This window comes from Eulemur rufifrons, chromosome 17 (assembly GCF_041146395.1).
Source record: "Eulemur rufifrons isolate Redbay chromosome 17, OSU_ERuf_1, whole genome shotgun sequence".
In the NCBI taxonomy this organism is placed as follows: domain Eukaryota; kingdom Metazoa; phylum Chordata; class Mammalia; order Primates; family Lemuridae; genus Eulemur; species Eulemur rufifrons.
The window spans coordinates 49,115,215-49,142,128 of NC_090999.1; the positions used below are offsets into that span (position 1 = coordinate 49,115,215).

Sequence of the window (26,914 nt, forward strand, 5' to 3'; positions counted from 1 at the left end):
TGGGCTGTAGCCTCAAAGGGTTTTTATAGTGAAACCAAGTTTTGATGTATTTCCTGCCTCTGTCTCTTCTAATCTAGGACAAACCTGTGAGAGCACTTGTTCTTAGACCTTCATCAGTCTTTAATAGCAAAATATGCTCAGATCTGTACAGAGCATCTCACCTACCTCAGGCCATGGCTCCTTCAGCAGATCTGGATGCTCTTACCTGTACTGCACAAGCATTGTTAAGTAAACGAAGCTTAATTGACTTGCTGGTATAGCCTGGACAATTGCAATTTTAGGTGGAAAGCTATTGGGGGGAAAAGCCCATGTTGAACTTGCCCAGGACAGCGCCTACCTATGGCGGTAGAATTCAAACCTTGAACACCTCATCAGAAAAAAGTTTTGGACACACCCATCCAATAAATGTATTTTTGATTGTGTGCATTATCAAACAAAAATATAAATGATAAAAATACATATAAATAAATGGTGAAGACCTGTTACTCTGTACTGCAGAGAAATTTTGCCCATATTTTTCTCCAGACTGAGGTCTATTGAAGGCAGGGACTGTCTTGTTATTTTAGAACAAGTACCTTAGAATTAAAGGTCCTCAATGTTGAGTGACTGACGTAATAAATGTAATTAGCACTTGTGCCGAAGAGAAACAGTCATTCACAACAGAAGGAGGAGGGCAGTGTTGATGGAGCTGGCAATCTAGAGACCTCCCCTCCAATCCCCGCTATGCTACTAACTAGCTGTGAGACCTTAGGCTAGTCACCTCACATGTCTTGTCCTCAGTTTCCGTATTTGTAAAATGAGACAGTTGGATCAGCTGGCCTCTAGGGTGTTATCTAGCTCCACACATTCCCTGAAATGCTATATTTATTCTCTCCACATATAAACCAAATCACCTGTCATCCAAAGATGGAAACATGAGGTCTTTTTCCATTGGTTGTGATATGTATGGGTCTCGTGTATATATCTCATTTAGGGAATGGCCTAGTGCCTTTCATGGAGCACTGCAGGTATTTGCAGAAGAGGCTGCTCAGCAGTCCCTTTCCTTTTCGTCATGTCAGCAGCTGCACAGCGAACTATACTTAACCCTTTGCAGCCCAGAGCCCTGTGGGCTGCCCAGCATTTGCTTCCCGTTGATTCCTTGCTCATCTGCCACCATCTGTGGCTGGGGGATTTGGTATCTCTTTATAAAGCTTAAGTCCTAGGGGAAAAGAAGATAGTGTTCCTCTTCCTGGATCTCATCCTTTTGTACTTAACAAATTCTTGGACAGTTCTACCCTCTCCTCCATTTATCCCTTCTGTTTTCAAATATGCACCTTCTCATTGAAATTAAAAGCCTTTCTGCGACCCCAGCTCCATTTGCCCCTTCTTTTCACACTCTATCCATTTTTCCCCACTACTTTTTTGCCACCTCAAACATACATTCTGTTGAAACTGCCCTCTGACTTTGGTGGGGCTCTGTTTTGTGAAGCTTTTAGCTTGTAGTTGAGCTGATGAGCTGTAGTCTAGTATAGCCGCTAGATTAATATTACAAGCAGCAATGTCACAGTAGGTATATAGTCCAAGGACATACAAAGGGAAAGCACATACAATAGAACTGAAGAGGAGTTGAGAGGGTTGGTATAATTAAGGTCAGATGTTGGGACCCTGAAGTAGGTCTTGGATGTTGAGTGAGGGGAGGAGAGCGTGCATTTCCTTAGAAGGTAAGCGTGGATTGCTGAGTGATAGGGAGTAAGTCCACCTGGCTGTGATGATTTATCTATAGGGGGGTCCATGGAGAGTGAGGCTGGTAAGATAGACGGGGTAAAGCCAAACTATTAAGAGATGCCTTGGATCACAGACTGAAGTCGAGGAGTGTGGACTCACTTGTGGAGATAAGGGCACTATTAAAACATTTAGCAAGAGGAATGATGTATAAAAGGATAGTTTGATAGACGCCGGAGGAACTGAACATAAGGAGAAAGTAAAGGCAAAGAAATCAGGAAAGTCTCATTTCTCTCACTGATTCTACAGCTCTGAACTCTTCCTAATTTAGTTTGTAAATACGCGATGACTGCTGGACAGATCCAGCTTGAGGCACTATCATTTCCACTTCTCAAGTTTTAAAAAACTATCATTGTCTCCCCAGTCCATTTCAGACATTGGCACAGGAATTATTTTCTACAAGTAAAAATAACATAAATAGTTGACTTATTCCATATCCAAACAAACCAACCACTTCCCACAGATGTTTCTCAGATATATACAAAAACAATGCTCAAAAAAGCCCTTCAGTGTCTCCCATTGCTGGTAGAATGAAGATCAAACTTCTTTACGTAGACTTCAAGGTTTGCCAACAACTGCCTGTGCCTCTCCCTCCAGTCTTCTCCCTTATTGGACATGTCCCGGAGGTAGGTGAACCCCAGACAAGCCAAGTAACTTAATAGTTCTGCTCAAAGCCACCAAATGTTTGCATCTTCTGTCATTACTCCTGTGTCTGGCTCATCTTCATATCTGTAGCATTCAAATAACAGTACCTAGCACATATTTGTAGGTGCCTTAGTAAATCCTTCCATTTGCATAGTGCTTTAAAGTTTTCAAAGCATTTTTGAATACATTATCTCACTCTTTCCTTCCCACTATGTTGAATACATGGCACCCAGGAACATAGAAATTCACTTAGAAGTAACAAAAAAATCTACTGGATGCTAGGAATGAAGTCAGTTACAGACCATAAATTAAATTGTAGTTTTAAGTTAAAGTGAAAAATTATTAATTTGGTGCTATCAACCTGCACAGAGGTTAAAACACAGCAACAGCCCACATCCTAGCAATACCTACCTTTTCAGAACACAACTGAGAATCAAGACTTTTGTACATCTCCAATGTTGCCAAGTCTACAATGTACCTTATTCAAATGCTTCTGATCTCAAAGCCAATTTCCTCTTATTTTGGATACATTTTTAAAAAGTTTTTTGGCGGGGGGGGGGGGGAGGGCAAAAAAACAAAAAATAAAAAGCTTGGTCATGATGCAAACAATAAAGCCAGATGGTCTATTTATTGCTGTATCTCCAATCCTAGCACACTGCATGGCAATAGATACGTGCTGTATGCCGGGGAATCGATATCTATTGAAGTTGCTAAAATGGTTTGATGTTGACCACACCTTGATTTAACTGCTGCATACGGATTCCCTGAGGCTGGACCCAGGACCATTTAAGCCTGCTAATTCTAAGGACCAGTAATAGAAAAGAACCACAGTAAACTGACTTGGGGTGAATCCAAAGCTTGCTTTATTCACTTACTCACTGGTCATTTTGTGGCAGGCAGCTCATAAAACAGTGATAGTTATACTGGAGGTCATCCTTGGGTTGAACATGAGATGAAATACCCTCTTTGGGCTTCTCTGTAGTAGTTTTCTAATGACACAATTCCCTGATTCCCTGTTTCATTCCTCTAAGCTGGGCGACAGGAAGGCAGTTAGAGCACCAAATGGTGGTCAAATTTCCCCTTTATTGACCACCTTCCTGTATCTGGTGGGATTTTATAAGACATATAGTTACAGATGGTCTTCAGTTTATGATGGGATTACACACCGATACGCCCATTCATTGTAACCTGAAAAATCTTAAGTCAAAAATGCCCTTGTGACTTACAATATTTTCACCTTATGATGGGTGTATTTGGACACAGCCCTATTGTAAGTCCAGGGGTATACTGGATGCACACTGCTTTCACACCATCATAAGTTGAAAAATCCCATGTGGAACCACTGAAAGTTAGGGACTGTCTATATTGGGGATTTTGTGAACCTGATATTAAAGTGTGGGGTTAAGATCCATACTCCAGAAGTGCTAGTTTTCAAGCACATCAGCTCTTCCTAGTCTGTCAAACACTTTCTAGATATTAAAGACACAGGCATGAAAAAGTAGCAGAGTTTAGCTGGGTATGGTGGCTCACACCCATAATCCTAGCACTCTGGGAGGCCGAGGCAGGAGGATTGCTTGAGGTTAGGAGATCAAGATCAGCCTGAGCAAGACCCCATCTCCACTAAAAATAGAAAAAATTAGCCAGGTGTGCTGGCACATGCCTGTAGTCCCAGCTACTCGGGAGGCTGAGGCAGGAGGATTGCTTGAGCTCAGGAGTTTGAAGTTGCTGTGAGCTAGGCTGATGCCATGGGCGCTCTAGCCCAGGCAACAGAGTGAGACACTGTCTCCAAAAAAAAAAAAAAAAAAAAAAAAAATTGCAGAGTTTAATGGGAAAAAAACAAACTTAGGAATCAATCAGTAGGTCTGACCTGTCTCCTCATTTGTAAAAAAGGGTGGTACCACCAACCACACTACCAATCACCTCACAGGTTTGTTGAGTGGGCAAAGGTAAAAAGCAGAGATACTGCCTGGAACAGACACAATGGAGATATCCTCACATAGCACCCGTAAGAATCATAAAGGCTGGGTGGTAAGAAAATCCCTGGTCGGGCATCTTATAATAGCTTTAGAAATCCTTTTCTTTTTCTTTTCTCAATTTAATTGCATTCCAGCTTCAGAGATCTTTAAGATGTGTTCTGCTACCGGCCTCACAGAATTATGTGGAAAACAGAATGAAGAGGACAAAGAAAGTAGCTTCACTTTATATTTGTGTAAGGCTATTCAAAGTATACAGATGTGGAAGGTTTACAGAAAATTTAATAGGTAGACAATGCAAATAATAATATAAGCCCTATTGTAACCAAATTAAAACATGGCAAGAAAGCCTGGAAGATGCTATAAAAGCAACCCAATTTGAAATTGCTTGGTTAGACCTATATCTTATTTGCAGGTTGTATTCCAAAGTCAAGCCTAAAACAAAAACTGCACATAGTTAAAACTGCTCTTGAAAAGCCCCCTAAGAGCACCACATACTATTTCTGTCAATCAATCTAACACAATAGTCTGATTTTCCTTCTAGCATCCCACCAGACTATGTAGTTGGCTTGTGTTTACAGGTCACATTGTTTGGATTTTACGTATTAATGCCTTTGAACACTAGGAAAGAAATGTGGTCTGTGCCTTTCAATACAACCACGGAGGAACCCACTGATTGAATGAACTGCAAATCCACACTTACCATTATCACGGTCATTCTAAGGCATAAGTTCCCTGAGTGCAACAATGGAGCTGATCATATTATTTAAATAAATGAGGTTATTTAAATAGACAAATGAGATATTTATTTATGGATAGGTGCATGCAGTTGAATTACAAATTAAGTGTGGATGGTTTACTCGAATTGTGCTTCCATTTTAGAAATACCCAAGTGTATATGGCTTTACTCTCTAGCAATCTTTTATAACTTTTAGACATGATCAACAGTAAGAAATTCATTTGAAATTGTAACCCACTACACACATATGTATAGAATACATGTGACAAAAGAAACACAAAATATTTCCCTTCATTACATGCCATGTACCTGATATATTCCATCCTGTTATATTTTGTTAATTGCAACTCACGGACAGTCTATGTCTTGATCCTTAACTGAGTTAGTCTGAAGAACACTGGAGTACTTCAAGCTTTTAACTACTCAGAGTAGGGCATTACTTTGAGGATAAGGAAAACAAATCAAGCAAGCACATTTGTCCATAATATTTTAATACTTTTCCACTTTAAATACTGGTTTTAATTTTGTGATTGTAACATGGAAGATCCAACTTATTATTTTTAAAAAACATCATCAGGATCATAAAGCTATTATAGAATAGTTACACTCTACACACTCCCAAGGTACTTTAAAATGATTATGTTTTGAGTTTGTAGATGAACAATGACAATAATCCAAATACATCATCTGTACAACCTGGACTAAATACTGATGAAAAGTGGTTAATTGGACAAATAACTCATAAGCTTAAAGATAACCAGCACAATTTCACAAAAGAACCAGCTCAGCCCAACCAAAAATTTCTTAATAACTGACACTGATGTTGTACAGGTGTACAAATTAGTTGATGAAACCGAACAAATGGGAAACCCATTCCTCCCTTTCTTTTTGTCTTCTTACATCTTCCTTGCAGACCTCCCTCTCCTTGCTCTGGCTGACCAAGTGCTAAATGATTATCCTCTACCTCAAAACCAGGAGTCCTGAATTCTAACTGAAACACTGAGCTCTCTTGTCCTGTATGGTGGGCACTCAGGGACAAAACCCCACATCACCAATATTTTTCGAGTTTCTAATACAGCGCAGAACAGTAACTGAGTAGAAAAGACAGTAAAAGGGTAAAAAAAATTTTTTTTGCCGGTCAAGGTGGCTCACGCCTGTAATCCTACCTAGCACACTGGGAGGCCGAGGTGGTCAGATCTTGTGAGCTCAGGAGTTCAAGACCAGCCTAAGCAAGAGCGAGACCCCGGATCTACTAAAAAAAAAACAGAAATAAATTAGGTGGACAACTAAAAATACATACAGAAAAAATTAGCCAGGCACGGTGGCGCATGCCTGTAGTCCCAGCTACTCGGGAGGCTGAGGCAGAAGGATCGCTTGAGCCCAGGAGTTGGAAATTGCTGTGAGCTAGGCTGACACCACAGCACTACAGCCTAGGCAACAGAGTGAGATTCTGTCTCAAAAAAACCAAAACCAAAACCAAACAACAAAAACAACAACAACAACAAAAAAATGTTTTTGGCTTGGGGAAGAGAAGTAACTGTGGATGAGAAAATCATAAATATTCAGTATGTAGGCATTAACAGTATGAAAATAATTCTAGAGGGTCTGAATATTGTCTAATAGGCCAGTACCTCTGCAAATTCTGACCTCTTTTGAATTCTTTTCCATATGCCCCAACTCATTTCTAAATCTGATTGGACATGATTAACTCTAGTGAAGTACCAGTGCAGTTATCTAAAGGTAAAATGTATCTTTTCTTTTCCTCTTTTTTTAATACAAATATTTTAGTGTAGTCATTTTATTTACAGAATACATTGCAAAAGTATATCATCACATTTAGTCCAAATGCAACTAATGTTTGATTTAGATACTGCTTTGTAAACTTTCCATACCTTTGTAAAATAAAGCTATCCAATTTAGTTACGAAAGAGTTAATTGTCTGTGTTCATGACAGTTACCAGAATGGCAAACAGAGAAATATTTATGGTGGGCATACAGAATTTTTTGAAGATTCCCATCAGCGGCTATGGTGAATAAACCTTCCCTCCCTAACCCCCCCATTCACCCATCCCAACCCCTACCCCACAGCTGATTGTAAAATAAAATACACATTTGAGGTATAAACTTTTCTTTTTTAAACATCACAATATAAAATGTTAACTGGTGATGTAGTAAACCAATATGATAATTTGTCTTATTTGCCTTACTAGCATTACCACCATATAGGCACTTTTCCACGTAGTCAAATTATGAACAGCATTTTTCTATAATAAGGCATATTCCATGCACATTTAGAGAAAGGTAAATTAAAAAATAGAAAAGATTTATGGAGCGTGAAATCTGCGTGCATGTAATGTAAGCATATGTTTTATACGTATTTTTCTCTCTGTACAGAATAATAAATATCACTATAGCTGATGCAAGTAATTCACTTCCAGGATTGTGCATATTAAGTGATCAGACTAATCCCATCATTAAATTATCATCTTGCATTTATCATCAAGACTCCGTTACCATGTATGGCATATATACAAGACATGTTCTACATGACATGACTTTCTGCTTTACAAAATGGGTCTGATTTCTGTGTTTCTACAGAGATGAAGAAGTCAGCAAAGCATCTATTATACAAAATGCCTCTGATTTATATAAATACATTTGTGTATAAACACACTGAAGATTTTGAAGTGGGCAGTCATTTTGACTTCAGTGAGTACTATTCCTTGCCTCCATTCCACGCTTCAATGTTTTTCACAGAGGACTAAAACTGAAAAAGGCATTTTACATTTTAAGTTTTTATAGCAACTAACAAAAGCATTTCAGTTTGAATCATGTGGAATCCTTTACTGCTCCGGTAAAGTTTCTGATCAAGAGGCAAATAGAAGCATTGCTCACATTTTCTTTGTATACTTTGCAATAGATCTTTTAAACTGACCCAAACTAGAAGAACTAACAAACATACCCGTTATTGAATACTACAAATAGTAAATCAAATGTCAAACCCAAACAGTCTGACTTGCTTTAACAATACAGTATATTCTCTCAGAAATTTCAGGAAAACATGAGCTCATTTTATATCCCAACCATCTTACCAGAAAGTAATCTATACCCACTAGATTTGTATAGATGTTTCTGTTTGGAGGCAGGCAGAAACAATTTAGGAATTACCAAATTGTGTTTCTAATAAACTGAAAAAAATCTGTAGCACACAGTACACAACTAAAAAATATAATAGAAATATAAAGATATCTGGGGGGAAAAATAAAGCTTTTTACTCTTTCTCCATCAGAACCAAGGTTCTTCATGGGAGTAAGACTATAGAAAAGGCAAAATCACAGGTTATTGACAGCCCTCAGTTATTAAGAGACACTTATATAACAACATAAATCATTATAGAAATCAGCAGCAATGAATTTTATGATTATACAAAGCAAAAACGTCAAAAAATTCTGGACACATATTTGACTGTAGGCCTGAAAAAAGAACCTCATCCAGATTTTGGTGCACAGAAAGCACGTGCCCCATGTGCGTCCAACTTTTGTGCTTTTCTTTTGTGCACAAAACCTGATATAACTGAGGATCTCAGGCCGGACCAGAGTAAATTAAAAATTTTGAAAAAGTTTCTAAAAATTAAATCATCAATTCCTAGTTGTGATTCAAAGTTGATGTTTTTTTCTCTTCGAGGAGCAAGCAAATAAAAATATAGCCATATACATGTAATTTTACATGTATTTATATTATATGCTGAGCGAGGAGATCTAGCAGGAGACAGCTAGTGTTAGATGTTCAGCTTTGCTATTGCAATATTTCTTCATTTTTGTACACAAGGCCAAGGTCTTGGGCCACAGACAAGGCTATAGATCCTATGTTCCAGCTTAGAGCATTCAATTTTTTTTCTCCAACATGGAATGTCACACAGCCTTGCTTCAGTCACTGCAGGAAAGAAAATGACAAGTAAAAAATTTAGCAATGCATTATTAACACCTGCAAGACTATCAAAACAGAGTCCTTCTACCCTCCAAATTCAGGGAAGGAGAATCTTTATTAAAATTTATCTTTTAAGGATTTTTACAAATTTGAAATTTATACTACAAGCAAGGAATACAAGCATAAGGAATCTTTTGAAAGTTAGAAAAAAATTGAAAAGGGCAACATACTATAGGTAAGCAAAGAGGGAATCAATGAGAAGTCTCTAGATTTTTACCCCACAGACTGGCATTGCCTTTCTCTTAGCCTTCAATAAAATATGCCATACAATACCATGTATCAAGAATTTTAAAAATTGATTCAAGCTATGGGAGAGGTCTGCCTTATTTAACACATTAACTGCTATGTGAGTTGTATTTAATTCATGCTAGTTTTAAGCCCAGGGACTTGTGAAGCATATGTAACCCACATGTCTCTCCACCTTGGGAGCTGCAAGAACTATTTTTCAAGTTGCATATAACTCAGGTACAAAAAACAATAAAAAATAACAAGTTTTTCATTAAATTACAAAGGATCATTTTGTTTTTGAAGTTTTTTATTCCACTTTTGTAATAAAACATGGTGGCCCCAAGGAAAAATGTTTTTTCTTGTGTGGCAGTCAATGTGTTAAAAACAAAAAAAGTGAGGCTGCGCGTGGTGGCTCATGCCTGTAATCCTAGCACTCTGGGAGGCTGAGGTGGGAGAATCACTTGAGGTCAGGAGTTCGACACCAGCTTAAGCAGGAGCAAGGCCCGTCTCTACTAAAAATAGAAAAAATTAGCTGGGCGTGGTGGTGCTCGCCTGTAGTCCCAGCTACACGGGTGGCTGAGGCAGGAGAATCACTTGAGCCTCATAAAGCATATGTGTAGGGGGAATATACTTGTACTTGCTTGTTCAGGCATTAACAAAAAAAATCTCTGGAAAGATACACAAGAAACTAGTAATAGCATATTTAATAATGTGCATCTAATATTGCACAGCAAATAATTATGTAATTTTTTTTAGTGGGCAAAAACCCGGATGAATAGGAAAACAGGTGGTAAATTTTACTACATACCTTTTTCATACGTTTGATTTTTGAACCATGTCAATGTAACAATTATTTAAAAAAATTAAAGATTCTAGCTTCTTGCATAAAGATGTTTAGTGTAGCATTGTTTGACAATAAAAATGGGAAACCAACCCAGACATTAACATGGGACTGGTTAATAAATTCTGCAACATTCATATAATATATGCTAAAAGAATTAGATCATTTTACACATCTCATCTTTATATGGAAAGATAGGACACTTTTTTTTTTTTGAGACAGGTTCTTGCTCTGATGCCTGGGCTAAAGTACAGTGGCATCATCAGAGCTCAATGCAATCTCATGCTCCTAGGCTCAAGTGATCCTCCTGTCTCAGCCTCCCGAGTAGCTGGACTACAGGCGAGCACCACCATGCCCAGATAATTTTTCTATTTTTTGTAGAGATGGGGTCTCACTCTTGCTCAGACTGGTCTTGAACTCCTGGCCTCAGGCAATCCTCCCACCTTGGCCTCCCAAAATGCTAGGATTACGGGCGTGAGTCACTACAGCTGGCACTGTTAAGTGAAAAAATGCAAGCTGCAAAGCATTAAGTATGGAATAAACACTTTTTTTTTTAAACACTCAAAAGTATATGTCAGTACAACACAGAAAAGTCTGGAAAAATATACAACAAAAATAATAGTTTCTGGGGAAGAATACAGGGAATTTGCACTTCTGAAATTCTATAGTTCTATAATGTTGAAATTCCATTAAGTAAGCATTAGCAGAAAAAATTAAGTTTTAAAGGCTGTAAACTATCTTGAAACATCATGAAACACAGCAACTGCTCTCAACAACTAAATTTTAATATCTATGGACTCATACTAGTCAAATAAAATTTAAAAAGGAATGTTAAAATAGACCTTACAGTACCTGTTAATACTAGAACAAAATAGGTTTTCCTGCAGTTTTTTCTTGGACGTAAGAAGTAAAACGTTTTAGAAATTTAGGATATTCTCGCTTTGCCACTGCCCTTAACACTGAGGCTGGTGCCCATCCTCCAGGGTTCACTGCAAGATAAAGGAAAATGAAAACTTATTAAGATATAATTCTCCAAATACATGTGAAGCACTTAATTTGTTCCCTTGCTTTTAAAAAATTCCTCATGTTGGACCAGTTAGCATCTTTTAAAGTCTCGATCATTCATTCCTTAATACTAACCAACAGACATAAACAGATAGGAAATAAGAAATCACTTATTACCTTTCTAAAATGTTCTTGGTTCCCTAAATTATATGAAAATATTTAGTATAGCCAACACCTTAGGTTATTTAATGCAGATTTATTCACCAACCTCTACTACAATTAACTAGCAACTTTGCTCAGGTACAATTGTTTATATAAACATACTAGCAGTTATGGCCCTGTATAAAGGGGGTTTGAGAATTTGTAAGAGAGACTGCAAAGATGACTGCAGGTGCAAAATGGGTGTAGAAAGGAACCAAAGCAAGTGATGAAAAGGGCTACCCAGCAGCATGTCAAAGTGAAATAAATATGAAACTAGCAACTAATAAGGACTAGGGGAGCACTGATTCAGAAAACTAAATGCCTGACAATGAGAAAAAGAACTGTTAATTTCCTTTCCCACTGTTGCTTATATTCCTAATAATAAATACATCCTATTACGCAAATATCTAACAAAATGGTTCTTAAAACCAAGAATATATGATAGTGATCTAGAGATGAAGTTTTTAAATTTACCTATCCAGCTTCAGTTTCAGAAATTCTCATACAGTATTTCTAGGGCAAATTTCAGGCACGTATATTTTCAAAGTTTCTCAGATAATTTTGATATATGTATCTCCACATTAAAAATTAGAAACTAAAGGATAAGAACTAAAAAGGCATTTGTCCAAACTGTCAGTTATCACACAGATCATGATCAAGAACATCCACATTAAGTAGCAAAAACAAATGAAAAAATACATACCATTAGCTACATATGTAATCTTGCATAGAATGTTGTCCCTGCTAATCTCTTGGTTTCCCTCTGGTGGGCTTACCAAGGTTTGACATATCATAGCAACATTTATTTTGGCACGGACACATCGATTGTTTAGCTGCCAAAACAAAAAATAAAAAAGCACCAGTAGAGTAGATACTCAGTATTTTGTAATCTCTATTGGTCTAATACTATATTAGGCTAACCAAAACCATAATGTATCAAAATCCCCAATGAAATCTTATAAGTACCACATAAATAATACATGCCAAGCTGATAATGACATGAGGATTTTCCTTCCTCTTAAGCAGTAAATGGAGCTAAACTGAGGTAGAAACTACAGAGGTTCGGCCAGCAGTTGGTAATGCTTAAGAGATTAACGGTGGGAAGTAGCCTACATACACTACCCATTTGGCTCTGTTTCACCAAACCTCTGAAAGAAAGGAAAACAGCCCTGGTGGGATGCTCATAGCCATGACTGCTGCCCTCAGACACACATGGGCTATATTGTTCCTAGTAGCCAACCCAACATAAAACAAAATCTAAGGAGCATTATCAAATCAAGTGTCTCTCTGGGTGTGGTAGGTTTTTATTGCCTTTGCCCTGTATTGTGTATTTAGCTTTATATTATACAATTATACACATTTATATACTGTACTTACAGGAGCACTGTCATGATCCACAGAAAAATTACAAACTATCCAAGTTTCAGGGTCATTTTCAGTCAAGGCTGGTATCTTTCGAATGGCAGAAAGATATAATACATCTCGCTGAGAAGCAGGCCACACTCTCTGAGGAGAAGTAAAAATCTTTTAAAAATTTGAACTGCTTTTTATTCAGATGTAACATGGAACAGAGAAACAAATTAAAAACCAATAAATGCCTTAGCTGAAGGTGAAATCGGTCAAATTTTAAATGAAAAGCATCCAAGAATATCTGTCAAATGATTAATTATAAACATTGAGTTAATGGCTTTGTAGAACATAATCAAAGGAATGTTTTTAATTGTAGTAATACATTTATACACACACATATATACATCTTAATATAATTTGCCCTTTTAACCAGTTTTTAGTGTACAATTTAGTGGCATTAATTACATTCACAGTGTTGTGTAACCATCACCTATCTATTTCCGAAACCTATCATCAACGCAAACAGAAACTGTCCACCCATTAAGCAACAACTCCCCATTCCCCCTGGTACTGTTAGGTTTAGAGATTCAAAGACTTAAAAAGCAAAGATTTTAGGGGGAAAAAAAACTGCTCCTTTGATATCATAATCATACTCAAAAGAATTCCAAATCATTTAGATTGAATATTTCAATTTTAAGGTATGCAAAGAAAAACATATACTGTAGGAATAACAGAAAGCCTAGGTTTCTGATAACTGGGAAAAATTATTTCTAAATGACAGAAAATTCAACTTTTATCCTGTTTAAGTTACTTTTATTTTGGGTATCTGATATGTGTAATTGAACAGTCCTTAGGCAGTATCTTTCCTGATTATAGTGTAATAAATAGCCAACAACTCAGTGTCAATACAACACAAATCACTTGCAAAGTGAAATGGTTCATCTATTAAAGATGCAAAATTTCATAAAACTGATGAAAATAGTGTTGGGCAAATATATGTGAAGATAATACTACATGAAGATTTGGCACACTTAGAACTAATGAATGCAAATCCACAGGATAAGCTAGAAATTTGAAGAATAAGAATGACTTAAACATTAAGAGACAAGTAGACCTCTTTAAGACCACATTATAAAAGAAGTCAAATTTATTGTATTATGTTATTCAATTTTGTTGAAAAAATTATTATAGGACAATCTGTTTATTGTACGAATTAGCAAATAATTATAACTGTAACTTAAATTTTGTCACATATAAGATACATTATTTTATATAATTTTTAGTTTTTCAATCCTAATACAACATACACAACCATTCCTCCCTCTACAATGTGGAATAGCTTCAGTGATTGTTTTCTATGACCAATTATCTTCAGATAATAAAGTTTTTTTTCTGGTTCTAAATTTCTCTTATTTATCTTCATTCTAAATTATAGGGCAATTAATTGATATTTTGACATTTACTAAATTTTAGGTTTCCAATTAGACCTCAAAAATCTTTTTTTTTCCCCTGAGACAGAGCCTCTCTCTTGCCCAAGCTAGAGTGCAGTGGCATCATAGCTCACTTCAACCTCAAATTCCTGGGCTTAAGTGATCCTCCTGCCTCAGCCTCCCAAGTAGCTGGGACTACAGGTGTGCACCACCACACCAGGCTGCTCAGGCTGGTCTCAAACTCCTGAGCTCAAACAATCCTCCAGCCTCAGCCTCCCAGAGTGCGAGGATTATAGGCATGAGCCACTGCACCTGGCCTAGACTCAAAATCTGTATGAATCTCAGTCCTACACATTTCTTGAGCAGCTACCATGTAAAATGAAGCACAGTTCATAATTATTAGATATAAGATGTCTCAGATGACAAGACTGAGCTCAAGAAATACATACCAAATCTCAAATATTTTCAAATGTTCAACTAAAAAAATAATTTAAAAAAGAAAAATGAAGTACCCACTGAATCTTTGTATTTCTTATAAAACATATAAGCTTGTTGTTGGTAGATCTCTCCAAAATTTTAATTCCTTTTATTATTCTATATATAATATATTATTTGGCAATTTTCAGAAGGGGAACAGAGCAGAATAAGGTAAGGGAAATATTAATTCCACAATTTCAAATATTAAGAATAGCAGAGGGGCTGGGTGTAGTGGCTCATCCCTGTAATCACGGCACTTTGGGAGGTTTAGGTGGAAGAATTGCTTGAGCCCATGTATTAAAGATGAGTCAGGATAACCTGGTGAGACCCGATCTCTACAAAAAATTTTAAAAATTGTGGTGCATTCCTATAGTCCTAGCTACTCAGGAAGCTGAGGCAGAAGGATCACTTGAGCCCAGGAGTTTGAGGTTATAGTGAACTATGACAGCACCACTGCACTCAGCCTGAATGACAGAGCAAGACCCTGTTTTTAAAAAAAAGAAAAGAAAAGAAAAAAGAAAAGAATAGTGGAAGGAGAAATAATGTGAAAGGGAACAAATTTAAATTACAATATTTCTGTGTGCTCTGATGTATGACCAACCTCAATAGTCAGGCTCACCAATTTTTTTTTGCTTTCAGATAATTTGCTTAGATCACTTTCATATCTACGAGTCTTAACATAGGCTAATACCATATTTTCCATTATCCTTATTGCTATTGTCCATAGGACAGGAGACTATGATTCACTTTCATATTTATCTCCTATTGAGATTAGATGCTAGGAAAGTATTTCAATGGATGTATTTCAGAAGACTCTTTTCTAGACTTAAACTGTACATAAAGAAAGCTGAGTGGGACGGCACATGCCTGTAGTCTCTCAGCTGCTTTGGAGGCTAAGGCAGGAGGATCACTTGAGCTGAAGAGTTCTAGAGCAGCCTGGACAACTCAGCAAGACCTCATCTCTTGGGGAAAAAAAAAAGTGCATGAAGAAAAACTAACTGTAGACCTTATGAAGCACTTTGTTTCCAGATTATATTTCTCAGATTCTTGCTTGCACACATTTCTGCTCTAAAGGAACTGATATACCTTTCAAATACATGACATTCATGAATTATTAATAAAATCTCTAGATCTTTTGTGGCATTTAATTTCTTGCCAAATTTTACTTTAGAGAATTTATATGTCTTAGTTTGAACTACATTGGAGTCCTTTGGAGATGAATGAAAAGATATTTACCTTGTGCGTTTGATAAATGATGATTGCATTATCAGCTAATGTTTCCACCACATGAAAATTTTCAATAGTTGCTGAAATGAAGAGAATAATGTTAGTAGCCAAAAAGATATATCACCTTTTCCTAGAATGTGATCAATTCAATCATGCTGAAAGTCTATTACAATGAACATTATGGCAAAATGAACAGGATCATGCCTTACCTAGGGTAAATCCAAATGGAAGGTAGTTAATAATTAGTGTTAGGGCTATAGATAGTGGCTGTGAGGTCTGATTCACCAGGAAGTTTCATTTTTTTTGGCCCAGTATCTATCTTTCAAATCAAGGAAGCAATTCTTTATAATTTTTTTATTTTTAATTATTATGGGTACATAATAGTTATTTTTTATTTTTAATTTTTAATAAAGCACTTCTATTTCCCAACACTATAACCCCTCCCTCTTCCCAATTTTATTGAAGTTAAATAAACCATTCTATTTAGGTTTAGCTGACTATATTTGTAAAAAAGGAATGTCAAACTGCCAATGATAAACACGATGTCCAGAAGTATCTGTACTTCTGAAATTTGGGGTATAAGGGTAATACACACACTAAGAACAACTCTAACCACACAAGGATTTATCTAGAATTTACCATGGAAACAAAACAGTTTAGGAAAGAGTAGATGAAAAAACAGAAACCTCCCATTTCAGTCTTAGCTATTCCACCAACTAGCTCTGTGGCCTTTGACAAGTCACTTTACCTATTTGAATTTTACTTAATTTGTATGGAAAATAAGAAATACCTACCTATCATGGAGGATTACTGAGGTATTGGATCAAATGACATACTGACAAGCATTTTGTACACTGAAAAGCTCTATTTAAATGTAAGGTATTATTGGTACTTTATATGATTCTCCAAATATTTTCTACATTGACTTTGTAAACTCTATAATCAAAGTCAGAAAACCAGGTTGGATTCGATATTAAATTCAAATAGTAATTAGATTAAAATATATTAGTAATGACAGCTTACTTTCCCAGTCATTGCGAACATCAACATTCCAGAAGTAATTGCAGACCTCATGTCCTGTAACACCTTTAACTGCATGAGTAGCTTTTAAAGGATCCAGAACAATCCCATTTTCTTCTACTTCTCTTCTATATACCTAAAGAGGACATAATTAAAAAACTGTTTCAAAATTAAAAATCAAACCCCTAAAGTACAAACTTGAATGCATGCTTTTAAATTTAGCTGTTTTTTAGATTTTTATGAAAATTTATTTACAGTATTCTGCTAAAAGCAATTTCAAATTAATACAGACAGCACAAAAATACTTAAAATCCAAATCCAAGGTAAACTTCAACTATGAAAAACATCCATGTGATGACTTATTGCTGTTTAAAAATAAATCAATTAAAATTTAAATTAGGCATTATTTACCAAACATTCTCAAGGACTGTTTAACAAGGTTAAGAAGGCCAAATAAACCTGGTTAGAACATAATCTGCTTAAGGGCACTGAGTTAAGGTTACTTTGTTCAATGCTGTATCTCCATCTAGAATAGTATCTGAAACAGTAGACACGCAATTATCTGTTGAATCAATGACTGAAAACTAAAACAGCCAAAAAGATGATGAATACAGATCTATCTTGCATTAAATACTGAGGCTATGTACCTTAAGTACTGAGTAAAATTAATTGTATGAAAATTATAAATAGTTTGCTACTTTAGAGAACTTCGTGATGAGTTCTTTTGCGAAAAGAAGATACCTGTTATTATGGGGGAGAACCAGCTTTCAATTTATGGAGTGCCTATGGGGCCAGACACTATTAGGCATTTCACGTAGTTCCTCTGTTACATCTCACCAAACTACCTTTCCCTACACACCTACTTATTTATTCATGTTATTGGGACCACCATTTTCCTAGTCACCCTTATCCTCTTACAATGCGCATAGCTATGAAGTGTATTACTGATCTTCTCTAAGATACCCAACAGCTTGATTTTTCTACTATTGCTTACCTGTTTTAGGTAAGCTTTCATCATCTTGTGCCTAACTCTCTAACTGGTCTTCTTGGTCTCCAGTTTCTTCCTTATCACCTTAATCTTCCTAAAAATGATACTTTCCATACAGTGGCTAACCTACTGCTACAGACAATAGACTATTCTCCTTAGTAGTTTACTTTATGCTTCCTATAATCTAGCCCTAACTTCTATCTCTGTAATGTTGTGGGCTGTAGGCTTATTCTGTAATCCTCATTCGAGGTAGAGGGATTTCATCTAGACCATCACCCCTGGGCTTCTCTTCACTCCTTCACTTCTTCCTTCCTAGAGCAGGTACAACGGCTTATGTGAAAGGAGGAGGAACAAGGCAGGCTTGGCTCAACCCCTTCTTCTACAAAGATTATACATCCTGGTCTGCTTTGGGGGCCTGCTCCTGCGGGGAGGAATTGCGATTATCCAGCTGCATCAGGGAACTTGTGATCTCAAGCTGTTTTCTATAATCAGCTTAATAGAATTATAGCTAACATTTTGGTGTTTCATTTGTCTGTCTCCTCTATTTCTTAATTTGTTCCCTATTCAAGAGGAGAGGAAATCTCATGTATCTCATTTGTTAGAATAATTGTGATCAACATAGTCTATGTAAAAATCCCAAATAATAAATTTGCTTTCCAGTTTCTTACTCTTCACTCAATACATTATCACATGGAGCCAAGTAATAGTATCTTTTAAATGTCAGTATCCTTTTCCCTCAACTAAAACTTTAGCTTGGAGGGAGTCTTATTATCTCTGCATCTTAACCACAGTGTCTAGGGAATGAGGTAATCCAAAGTTCAATGCTACTGCTGCTTTTGAAGCCATCTCTTTCTCTCTAATTTCCTTGCTGTTATTTCTGTTTCTGTGCTTAGGAATGTGAACAAGATCAAGTGACCAATGTTCAAACATTAAAAAAAAAAAAAAAAAAAAAGGTGTAGTAAGAGAAAGGACAAAAAGGGAGGTATAGACCAAAAAGGGAGAGAAGCAAAGTGACATCTGGGCACAACGTTCAGTATGTTAAAAAAAAAAACCAAACAAAATGAAATATCGGCCGGGCGTGGTGGCTCACGCCTGTAATCCTAGCACTCTGGGAGGCCGAGGTGGGCAGATCGTTTGTGCTCAGGAGTTCGAGACCAGCCTGAGCAAGAGCGAGACCCCATCTCTACTAAAAATAAAAAGAAATGATATGGACAGCTAAAAATATATATAAAAAAATTAGCCGGGCATGGTGGTGCATGCCTGTAGTCCCAGCTACTCGGGAGGCTGAGACAGGAGGATCGCTTGAGCTCAGGAGTTTGAGGTTGCTGTGAGCTAGGCTGACGCCACGGCACTCACTCTAGCCTGGGCAACAGAGTGAGACTCTGTCTCAAAAAAAAAAAAAAAAAAAAAAAAAATGAAATATCCAAATAAAGGACTATCAGTTAATTGTAAACTACTTATATCTAATTCCCCAAATTTTATTTTCTCCATGGCAAAACAGAATAAATAATTTAGTCATAGATTTACATTGTAATCATAACTTAGTAAAAGCAAAGCTAGGGAAGCAAAGACATTTTATTTCTCAGTATCTGGTGCTTCTTTGAGTATATATAATAATTTGTGTTAAAGTAATTTGAAAATGCTATCCTTATTCATATTAATAATATTGACAATATGACTGAAACAGAGCTGCACTTTGCAATCTGTAACATTTCAGTGGGAATTACCTTCATTTCTCCTTCTTCTACAACCAACTGCCAATTGGCATCTCCACCTACATCCTGTAATGAGTAAGTCATGTGGTTCTGCACCATCTCTTCGACCTTGAAAAGAAAAATAAAGCCGTGAGAATTCACATCCAGCAGCTATGTCATAATCTCTAAAACAGAATGGTATTTAGTTTATGTAAGTTCAGAAATGGTGCTCTTAGAAAGCTGAGCAACCAAATGCACAAAAGTTAGTAGGTTTTATATAGTATTGAAGAGTTTAGTCCACATTTCAGATATCCAGGTTAATGACAGGAAGGAGAAATGCAGGGAAGGAAGAGGCTTCACTCAAGTAACACAGATTTGCCTAATGTTAATCAAGTCACCAAAAAAAATTTTTTTGGAAGAAATAATTTCATCCTTTATCATATAATACAGAGATGATGTCTTAAAACATAAAACCGTGGACTACTAAGGATAAAAGGGGCACAAAGAGATCATCTAGTCCAATGTTTCTATATTTAAGACTATGTATGTAGAGATATAAGAAAGCTCTGATATGAGCCAAGATATTAACATATATGTGTGTCAAAGATTTTCCTACAAAAAGGTGACACAACTTTCTTTATTTTACTGATAAACCTCTCTTTTATCATGAACATAAAGCAATTTAAAAATAACCAATCCTCCGTTATTTGATTCCAACTTCATTGTTCTAAATTTTTTTAGAATTCTTTTCACATATATGCAGCAAATATCTACACATAATCACCTTTTAGTTCATTCTTTCCAAATTTCTAAGTAATTTCTTTTACTGAAATTTAAATGCAACTTCTACTTAACTATCACAAATTACACATCTTATATAAATAAACAAATAAATTTGAATATTTCATACTACAAGAATTCTCAATCAGATTTATGGATAAGATTTCACATGAGCATTCTTTGCAAAGTCTCCCAGTTTGAAACATGTTTTTTTTTTTTTTTGTTTGTTTGTTTTTGAGACAGAGTCTCACTCTGTTGCCCGGGCTAGAGTGCTGTGGTGTTAGCCTACCTCACAGCAACCTCAAACTTTTAGGCTCAAGCAATCCTTCTGCCTCAGCCTCCCGAGTACCTGGGACTACAGGCATGCACCACCATGCCCGGCTAATTTTTTTTCTACATATTTTTAGTTGTCCAGCTAATTTCTTTCTATTTTTAGTAGAGATGGGGTCTTGCTCTTGCTTAGGCTGGTCTCGAACTCCTGAGCTCAAACAATCCTCCTGCCCCAGCCTCCCAGAGTGCTAGGATTACAGGTGTGAGCCACCACGCCCGGCCTGAAACATGTTTTTAAGCAGAACTGAAGTGACAAAAAGACTGTGGAAACAAAGCTATTTTATGTAATAACTACATTAGAAAAGGCAGTGAAGATCTGGAAAATATGTATATTATACTTCTATTAAAAAATTATTCCTAAGTTTAACTACTTATCTTTTTTTTTAACCTCAAACTCCTGGGCTCAAGCACTCTCCTCCTACCACCCTCCCGAGTAGCTGGGACTACAGGCATGTACAATCATGACTGGCTAATTTTTCTATTTCTTTGTAGAGACGAGGTCTCGCTATATAGTTTAGGTCAATCTCAAACTCTTGGCCTCAAGTGATCCTCCTCCCTCAGCCTCCCAAAACTGCTAGGATTACAGGTATGAGCCACTGAGCCTGGCCTCTATAATCTATTTTTGTACTAAATAAACACTAGTATTATATTTTATTCCTTTATCCCTAATTCTCAAAACATTCTGAGTAATGTGGGTTACAGACTTCAGAGATATTTAAACATTTAAATAAAACATTCTACAATTTTACAAAACCTTAGAAAACATAACTTCAGATGGTGCATGGAGAAACTGCGTGCCTTTATAATTTTGAAATCTGCTTTGAGAGGGTAAAGGTGACTAATGCAGGATTCAAAGTTATAAATATATACAAAATATATCTGATTTACACAAGAGGAAGAACAAGAAAAGTTCTAGTTAGTGTGCATACATAAAACAACTATAACAATGTTGGTTTCATTTGTCTGTGTCACATCGTGATTGGGAGAAATATTTACCCTCTTTAGCTTCCAAGGTCTTAAAAATCTTTAGATTTGAATATGCACTTTTTAGGTGAGAAACTAGGAATTAAGAATACCTGTATTTATTATAAGAGGCAGAAAAAAATGGTTCTCAAGAATAAACTCTACTTTCAGTGGGTTACTGTGAAAGAAGAATGTGAAGGAAGAATGTGAAAAACAGAAGGATTTTATTGTTAAAAAACACAATTTGGTTTAAAAAATGTTTAGTGCCATTTAGCTCTTTTGTTGGATAGTATGCAGGTAATTGTGCTTATATTTAGGAAAGAAGACTATTACTAAATTAGGTGTTTTATCATGTTTGAGAAGTGAGGTGTGTTGGCCTAAAAGAAACCAGCTTCCAGAAATATAAACTAATAGGAGATAGCAGAAGTTAAACCAAGTACAGAAAGCACATTTAACGTTGTCTTTCTAGCTGAATAAAAAATGCTATTCCTGTAACAGTTACCACTGCATCTATGGAAAACCAGTTTTCAAAAGGTCCAACAAAGAAACATTCAGTGCCATGCTCCTAGGAAATTAAAGAAACTAGTAAGGTACTAAATTACTGTAACCTCTGCAAAACTTTTATTATAGAACCTTTGTTCACTATGGTATTTTCCTTGGCGTAATAACATTAAGGTTAAGAAGAGAGGTGATACAGGTAAAATCTCACTATAACAAATTTTATGTTCTGCAGTAAAATATGAAGTAACCAATATTACTATGGGGCAGTGACTCAGGGACTTGTGACCACACTGATACTTCAAATCTAATAATCTGCGCCGTTTATTGTTCAGTTCTGACTCTGTCAAAAAGATTTGGGAAACAAGGGACCATTAAGTTTCATGACAAGAATAAACATGGCCAAATTTACCATTTTATTAGGCTCAAAATTAGATATTCCAGTAAATAATGTTACTAGCAATACCCACAGTCACTTAAAAATGAAAAAAAGACTGGATCAAAATCACTGAAGCAGATGAATAAGAATCATGCCTTTTGGTTTTTCTGGACCTAGAGTTGAAAATGATGAGCTCATACATGCAGCATCTTCATACTAATGAACTATGAAAAAAATGGATATAAAACACATTCAAAATAAGAATGTGACAAGCCCTATGAACAAATTTCAGTGACCCCCTATATGTTTTCTATAATCCTCTCCCTCCAATGGTTGAGATTTTCAGGCAAGTAGGGTGCGATGACCAGAACCCTGAAACTTTAAACTAACTACTTAAACTTTGTGAGGTATTTCCCCACAATGGCAGAATTCTGCAAGACAAGGAGCTGAGATTCTGAAGACCCCTAGACAGACTTCCTAATGCAAAGACTCATCATCTCCCAAACCTGCCCCAATGCACATAAGCCCCTTGTTAATTACACTACTACCTGATCCAAACATAGCCTCCTCTTAAAAAGCCTGGACACTGTTAGTTGGAGAGACAGATCTGGGACCTGATTTCCCAGTCTCCCGACAGATGTCTTTCATAAGAAATAATTCCTTTCTTCCTTGGCAGTCCTCATTGTCTCAATAATTAATTGGATCTTTGTGCAGTGAGTAACTGGACATAGGCCAAAAACCCCTTGCTATTTTGATAACAAGGGGACATCACTCCAATTCTAACCTTTTCTTCTATCTCACATGTGAATCATTCATTATGATGTTATTTTTGGAGGCTATACAATTGAATCTTCCCAACACCATTAACACAGAAATTTGAAAAGAAAATTGCCCTTTGATGGTACAATAAAAGTCTAGAAGGGCTAAAAACCAGCTTAGATCTCTTATGCATGTGAAAGAATATAACTATGTTTATTGTTACAAAGTCACAATGCCACAGAGGGGCTTATTAGCTAGCATAATTTATTAATAACAAATTAATAATGCACTGTTACCCCAAAAGAAAAACGGCCAAGGACATAAACAGTTAATCCAGTGAAGAAATGCAAATGTCCCAAAACTAAAAATACCACCATTAGTCTATCAGATTGGTAAAAATGAACTAAATTATAATACTCAATGTCAGTATCACAAAAGAAAACTGGCCTGGTTCAACTTTCCTAACGAACAATTTGGCAATAAGAATAAAAACATTTAAAAATGTTCATGGCCTTTCTCCCAACAACAAACACTTCTAGGAATATATTCTAAGGGTGCAAAGATCTATACATTAATACAAGGATACTACATATACAACGATGCTCACTGTAGTACTACTTATAATAGAGAAAACTGAAAATAAGCTAAATGTTCAATGTTAGGTGAGTAGGTAAATCCAGCATGCATAAATAGACAAAGAATTCTCTACTCGGTAGAAAAAAAGACAATTATTAGGGTGTGTGTATATTTATCTACATGTGCCTAATTTTTTACATATACATATAAAAGATAAACATGAAAATATTAATAGTGATCTATTATTTAAATTTTATTTATTCTACTTTCTAGTTCTGCTAAAATTAGTGTACATCACTTGTACAAGAAAGAAGGGTGGGGTGAAATAAATAATTACAAGGATGTTACTATGGACATGGAGTGAAAAAGAGTTTTACACAGGACTGTTTTTTGCTATGATGCGCATCATAGAGTAAGCTGCAGATGTACTTGCATACCCTTTCTTTCTTTTTTAATAGAAGATGATTTTCCCCCCTTTGACTTCTGAGGCAACATCTTTAAAAGGCAATTGTGTTCTGCAAGTAAATATGACCAAAAACATCCATTTATAAATGCAAGTCCTTTCTACTCTCTGTAAACCTGAAAATTATCTTCTAGTTTGTGGATACAGTCATTATTTCAAGGACCTGCAGTCTTTTAAAACTCTAATTTCTCAGATTTGGAGTGACATCATTCCTATTATCTGCCCATAAGACAGACTCATGTGTTGGTACTAGAATCCTAATATTCTAAAATATTCACATACTTTATTTGAAACTATTTTCAGGGCATCTCTCTCGGTTCTATGATTATCTTACCCAATCAAGCCTATGAAACATCATTTCAAAAATAATGAGGTAGTAAAAGCAAAGCCAAATTATCAGAGGTTTAGAAAGCTTCTTTTTTTTTATGTTTCTATTTTTTTTTGAGACAGAGTTTTGCTCTGTCGCCCAGGCTAGAGTGCCGTGGCATCAGCCTAGCTCACAGCAACCTCCAACTCCTGGGCTCAAGTGATACTGCTGCCTCAGCCTCCCAAGTAGCTGGGACTACAGGTACTCGCCACCACACATGGCTAATTTATTTATTTTTTTTCTATTTTTAGTTGCTCATCTAATTTATTTTTATTTTTAGTAGAGACAGGGTCTGGCTCTTGCTCAGGCTGGTCTTGAACTCTGGAGCTCAAGTGATCCTCCCCCCTTGGCCTCCCAGAGTGTTAGGATTACAGGCGTGAGCCACCATACCTGGCCTAGAAAGCTTCTATATGGGAACTAAACAAATGATCAAGAAACTAGATATGATTATCTGTATATATGTCTGGACTTGTAAAAGATGGAGTAAATATGAATTGATTGTGGTATGCTTAAGTAATATTCTGGCAAATCATTAAAAGTGATGACAAACTCTGACTTAGTTTTTAAATTAATTATCAAGATATTACAAAATGAAGAATTTTGCTACTTCAAATATTTTAAGGGATGACATGGAGTTATTAACATATATTATTATTATGTACAATAACATAATGTAACATAAGTGTTTCTAATGTTAATGAATAACCTTATGGCTTATTTTGCTTAATACATAAGTCTCTTCAGGATATGAAAACTGTAAAATATACCGAACTCAATTCAGTCACTGGTGGAATTTCACATTGTGTTGAATTAGAAGAGTTTCCCGAATAACACTATGTTTCTTAGCTAATATTAACTCTAGGTCTAGATCCAATGCTATATTCTCAAGAATGATTATACTGAATTAATTTGCTAGACCCTTCGATAATGAGAGATAAGGCAGTACAGTAACTTCTGAAGCAAGCAATCTTATTAACTCAGACTTAGTCATCTATTCTGAAGATGCTGCTGAACATGAGGTGCAGTTTAATCATCAATTAATTGCCAGAGCCCAAGTCTGCTAATGACAACAAATACTTTAGTGAGAACAATAAATACTTGAAGACCTCACTGTTATTTTCTTCATTTTTACCTCTTCCGGCAAATAAAACAGTATAATAACCAAAATCTAAAATAGGATGTGATCAATCACAAGCTCCATATATTAGAAAAAAATCTACCAGTAAGATTAATTTCTCTCAACCTATATACATGAGTTACGTAAGAAGTTAGACAAAGAAAAGTTTTGTTAAAATACAGCCACCTGATTCTCAGTGATACAGTTATCAGTTGTTCTATAGCTCTACAGCTACAGACCAGGTTTCAGTTCTGAAAGCCATAATTCTTAGGCATTCTTTATCACTGGCTTACATTCTTTTCTTGCTCTCCATTACATTTTCTTTCATTTATAGACTGTGTATTCCTACATTTCAAAAAAAAATGGTGACCAGTATTGATGGGTTTTAGTTAGTCTGTGATTTTATTACCTTTAATGCAAGGTGGAGCTTAGCAGAATAAACCAAAATCTCCTAGTATTATCTAGTTTTGCCACTGATTCATTGTGAATATAACAAGTCTCTTTTTTAAAAGCATGCATAAATGGATGAGCAAAAGGTAAGAAAAAATGAAGTATGTTTGGTTATGGGTGATTTCTGATCAAGAATTGCTAAATCTTTTTCTCAAAAATGTTCAAGGATAAAAAATGCTGCAAAGTCACAAAAACACATTTCAAGTCAGTTTTCTTCTCTATTGCAGTTTTTAAAACTACGACTTTTAAAAACTTTTATTGGAATACTTTCACAAAGGAAAAAGCAATTATGTCGATAGCTTTGATTAGCTCAAATAAATTATGTTACTAAAATGGCAATAAAAGCTTACACTTACTCAGCACTTATTATGTGCCAGGCTCTGGTTAAATCACAAAAATAAAGCACAAAAAAGTTACAAAACTTGCGCAAGAAATCACACAACTAACTAGGATTTAAACTCAGTCATTTTGACCAGAGAGCTCAGGTTCTTCACTTAACATAATGTAATTCAATAAAATGCAATCACCATAAAGATACAAAGTTGAATGGCAAAAATGTGAAGATTAAGAAAAAATTTTTAAAGCTAATGCTGACAGTAAAAAAATATGTTTCCGATGGTAATGTGATTTTATTTTTAGGGTAGAGACTGCAAGCATTCAGCTTCC

General features: G+C 35.9%; 1 protein-coding gene across 4 annotated transcripts in view; it reads right to left on the minus strand.

Annotated features, from left to right (window-relative positions):
- Positions 1-3,251: 3,251 nt before the first annotated feature.
- CERT1 (ceramide transporter 1) overlaps positions 3,252-26,914 on the minus strand; it is a 101,233-nt gene continuing 77,570 nt past the window's right edge. For 2 of the 4 annotated variants that reach the window (XM_069492845.1, XM_069492844.1), the window contains 7 exons: positions 19,600-19,695; positions 16,888-17,020; positions 15,874-15,944; positions 12,758-12,886; positions 12,084-12,213; positions 11,027-11,163; positions 3,252-3,437 (listed from right to left, as the gene is read on the minus strand). In XM_069492845.1, coding sequence (XP_069348946.1) covers positions 11,036-11,163; positions 12,084-12,213; positions 12,758-12,886; positions 15,874-15,944; positions 16,888-17,020; positions 19,600-19,695 — 687 coding nt within the window. In that variant the 3' untranslated portion in view covers positions 3,252-3,437; positions 11,027-11,035. Of the gene's footprint in view, positions 3,438-5,622; positions 9,052-11,026; positions 11,164-12,083; positions 12,214-12,757; positions 12,887-15,873; positions 15,945-16,887; positions 17,021-19,599; positions 19,696-26,914 lie in introns of those variants that run through there. The other 2 variants (XM_069492843.1, XM_069492846.1) reach the window with 2 other exon arrangements.